The 4,495-nt window shown below is 41.9% G+C and overlaps 1 protein-coding gene across 1 annotated transcript; it reads left to right on the forward strand.

Moving 5' to 3' along the window:
- The first annotated feature begins 216 nt into the window (after positions 1 to 216).
- Positions 217 to 4,280, forward strand: LOC103717638 (subtilisin-like protease SBT3.9). Its single transcript, XM_017845306.3, has 10 exons — positions 217 to 312; positions 393 to 484; positions 869 to 966; positions 1,054 to 1,209; positions 1,284 to 1,900; positions 2,410 to 2,474; positions 2,571 to 2,822; positions 2,902 to 3,019; positions 3,306 to 3,477; positions 3,577 to 4,280. Exons 1-10 carry the CDS (start codon positions 217 to 219, stop codon positions 4,119 to 4,121), a joined length of 2,211 nt encoding a protein of 736 aa, XP_017700795.2. The 3' UTR covers positions 4,122 to 4,280.
- Positions 4,281 to 4,495: the final 215 nt, after the last annotated feature.

Here is a 4,495-nt window from a genome sequence, read left to right on the forward strand (position 1 = left end):
GACTTCGTCGACTCCTAGCCGTTAGTTTATCGAAGGGCCATGTCATTCTGGCATGTTATTGACCATGTCTTGATTAGCTAAGCCCGGGTGGCTGCTCTTTCCAGCCTCCCTCCTCATCAAAAAGTCTTGATTAGCTAAGCCAGTAACCAGGCCAAGCACGTATAAATCCAAGGACCCTTACAAGCCAATCTAATCACTACTACCACAAAATCAAGAATGGCTTCCGAGTTTCCTTCCTCCGTGTTTCTCCTCACTTTCCTGACTGTACTCTGCTTTCGATTGTGGTCATCCGAAGCTGAACCCCCGACCAAAGTAAGTAATTCTTTCGCAGCAGCGTCGAATATTGGAATTTGTGATCTAGCTTCACTGCTGTGTTCTTTGGATGTCTGCAGCTGTACATCGTGTACATGGGAGAAAAGGAACATGAAGACCCAGACCAAGTCACAGCTTCTCATCATGACCTACTCATCTCTCTTCTTGGGAGGTATCCTAGTCTTCTCTCCTTCCTTGGTTAACTGCTTAATTTGATACAAGGATCCATACCTTTATTAAGGAAATCTAGCTTCCGTCCCTGGTTTTGGTTTCCATTTTATATCCAAGACCTGTTAACTAAAATTGTATTTAATTTTCACCTAGCCTGTCTGAAAAGCAATGTTCTCGTGTGTGCGAAATAGGCAATGCGCATGCAACAGGAACAACTGTGTAATAAAAGCACAAGGCTATACAAAAATTTTTACGCATCAGTGACTAAAAATTAAACAAGATGCAGCCCGATCCTAACCATCACATGGCAGTCGACGCAAGAGCGGGAATTAATTTTTCACTTATTATTTTGCCATTACGCACTACGGTTGTCTTGGTATTGCAGCAAGGAGGAAGCTCTGGCTTCTATCGTCTACAGCTACAAGCATGGCTTCTCGGGTTTCGCTGCGATGCTCACAGTGCATCAGGCAAAGCAACTCAGAGGTTCAGCTGTTCTTAAAATCATCGTAAATCTTTTTTTTCCTTACGATCTTCGTTACTAAGATCACTAACTGCATCCTGTCCATGCAGAGTCACCGGATGTCATCAGCGTGAAGCTTAGTGGCGAGTGCAGACTCCAAACAACTCGTAGCTGGGACTATCTGGGACTGAACTACAAGCAACCTACCGAACTCCTCCACAAAAGCAAACTGGGAGATGGTATAATAATAGGAATCATTGATACAGGTCAGTCCTATTTCATCTCGTCTCGAGCAAGCATTGCTGTTACAATTCGATTGTTGATATTGAATTTTGTTAAGGGATATGGCCGGAATCGAACAGTTTCGATGACAATGGCTATGGGCCGATCCCTTCACGATGGAAGGGGAAGTGCGAAGCAGGAGAGGCATTTGATGTCAATCACTGCAACCGGAAGATCATCGGAGCTCGGTACTACTGTCGCGGTGTCCCCGACAGGTACCTTAAAGAAGAATATGTCTCGCCCCGTGACTACAACGGGCATGGAACGCACACTGCCTCCACGGCGGCTGGCTCGCCGGTGGAGAACGTGAGCTACCACGAGCTCGGCTTTGGGGTGGCCAGAGGCGGTGCCCCTCGGGCACGGCTGGCCGTATACAAGGCAGTGTGGGGGAAAGGCAGCGGCGCTGGTAGCTACGCCACGGTGCTGGCGGCGATGGATGACGCGATTCATGACGGAGTTGACATTCTCTCGCTATCGCTTAAGGTGGAGGATGACTCGTTTGGTTCCTTGCATGCAGTGGCAAATGGGATCACCGTGGTCTATGCCGCCGGGAACCTGGGCCCTATTCCCCAGACCCTGTTAAATGAGGCGCCTTGGGTCATTACAGTGGCCGCGAGCACAATTGACCGCTCGTTTCCTACTGACATCACCCTTGGAAACAATCAAACTCTGGTGGTAAGAAAGCAAAAACCAACCTGAAAGAATATTAAGACTATTTCAAACCGCCATCATCATTGTTTTAAGTGCAATACCTGCCTGACAATCACTGCACAATATCTAAGTCAATAATCTATTAATTTCTAAGATATACTTGCATTATATATATATAATGGGACGTAGTTGGATGTAAGAATTTCATAGAATTAGCCAACCCTAATACTATAATCAAAATTTATGCAAGTGTGCTATATAGATATAGAGGAAGGATTAATTGGTCTGTTCAAAGAATTCAGAACTCAGAAGCTCCGCTATGACATCGCATGAAGATATATGGATTTAGAATTAATATGCAAGGGTCTCCTTAGAACTAAAACGTGTTCAAGGGAGAAAATACGAGCATTATCGTTTTATGTGATCTAAGAATTAAGGGCATTTCTTTTCATTTCACTCTAATATTCTAAAAGGAAAAAGACCATGTGAGCATGGAAACTATTGTGCAAAGGGTAATACATGCTTCCTTACAGGGTCAGTCCATGTTTTACACAACTAAGAAGGACAATGGCTTCAGAGAACTAGAATATGGTTACAGGTACCAAGAATTTCTTTTTGTTTGTACATAAATAGTTTAGAAAGTGAGCATTGTGAGATTCTCTCAAAAAACTAAGCATTGTGTAATCCCTTGCAGCTGCACGAAGGAAACATTGAATGGTACCAACATAGTCGGGAAGGTTGTCCTATGTGTCGCAGTCTCTCCCTCACCCTTGACTCTATTTCCTATCGTATTGTCTAATGTGTTGCAAGCAGGAGGAAAGGGCCTTATTTTTTCTCAACATACGACCAATGGTCTTGTAGTAGTTGAAGGATGCAGAGGCATCCCTTGCATTCTTGTGGACTTGAACATTGCAAATGAAATCGCCGGCTATATTCTTAGAACAAGGTGATTTTTCTCCTTTTGTTCTTCATATACATCTCATATGCATGATTAGCCTTTTTGTTATAACATCTAGTTTGCACAGCTCACCTGTGGTGCAGGTGAGCAACACGCAAAATGTTGTGGGTAAAAAAGTGTTATCGCCAAAGGTTGCTGCGTTCTCTTCAAGGGGGCCAAGCATACTATTTCCTGGAGTGCTCAAGGTAATACGTATATTTTAATCAACAGAAAGGTCGTAAACAAAACATTATCTTTGTTTTTTAAGAGACACCTCATCCTAGTAATTGATCCAATTCTTGTAATTTATAAAAATATTTGATTGAGACACCATTGTAACTTGGGATCTGGATAATCAACTGGATCTCAAAATTTTAAACTCTCCTCTCTTGTGATTCTTAAAAGCATTTACTAATCTTCTTTTTTTGCTGAAAAACTATGAGTTCCTTCTCATTGTCAAAGGACAAGAACTCATGGTTTACTATTGAACAGCCTGATATTGCAGCTCCGGGTGCTAGCATCTTGGCAGCAGTTCGAGACTCCTACATATTTGGTTCTGGAACATCAATGGCGTGTCCACATGTGTCAGGAGCAGCAGCTTTGCTTAAATCTCTACATCCTAATTGGTCTTCTGCTGCCATAAAATCAGCACTTGTCACCACTGGTGCGTCATTTATTTTACATTCATATCTTTCACCAATCAGTTTTCTTTTCTTTTGTCTTCCAACTCTCATCACTTGCCTACGTTCGGTCTTCTGTGAAGCATCTACTATGGATGGATATGGATTGCCCGTACTAGCAGAAGGAGCGCCAAGGAAGATTGCAGATCCATTTGACTATGGCGGAGGCCAAATTAACCCGAATCGAGCAGCAAATCCTGGCCTTATTTATGACATCAATCCAAAGGAATATTATAAGTTCTTCAATTGCACTTATCAATTGTTTGAGATTTGCGACAAAGGATTGCAACCTGTATATTACCTAAATCTCCCCTCCATTTCCATTCATGATCTCAAAAGTTCTGTGACAGTTTGGAGAACAGTAACCAATGTGGGTGAGATTGATGCAGTCTATAAGGCAGAAGTCCAAGCTCCGACAAATGTTAAGATGGAAGTCGAGCCTTCTGTTCTTATATTTAATGCTACCAAAAGGATACATACCTTCGAAGTGACCTTCTTGCCAATTCACGAGGTACAGGGGGTCTTTTCGTTCGGAAGCTTGACATGGAATGATGGTGGAGTTCACTTGGTGAGAATTCCAATTGCAGTTCGCGTGGTGATTCTGGACTTCTATGGAGATACTGAATGAAAGTTTCCTTAATAGTATTGATTGTTGGCCTAGGAAATTAATGCTGTAAGTAGAAATAAATATGGATGCGATGTGGTCATGTATGCAAGATATATGATGTTGAGTTGTATGCCAAGATCAAAGAGGTGACATGTAATGATTGTTAATTCCGCACATGTATATGACATCAGTTGTATGTAATGTATGTGCAATGAGAACTATGTTTATTTGATTTAGGTGGCTGGATTTGATGATTTCTTCTTCTTCATCATCATCTTCTTTATGATCTTAGTCTGTTTGGTAATTTTTGCATTAATTTAAGCTTAAAACCAACTCCAAAAATTTATGGTTCACTGCAGATGAATCTTCTTCATTTTATTTTTGAAAGAAATGGA

The sequence above is a fragment of the Phoenix dactylifera genome, chromosome 4 (genome assembly GCF_009389715.1).
Source record: "Phoenix dactylifera cultivar Barhee BC4 chromosome 4, palm_55x_up_171113_PBpolish2nd_filt_p, whole genome shotgun sequence".
NCBI lineage: Eukaryota > Viridiplantae > Streptophyta > Magnoliopsida > Arecales > Arecaceae > Phoenix > Phoenix dactylifera.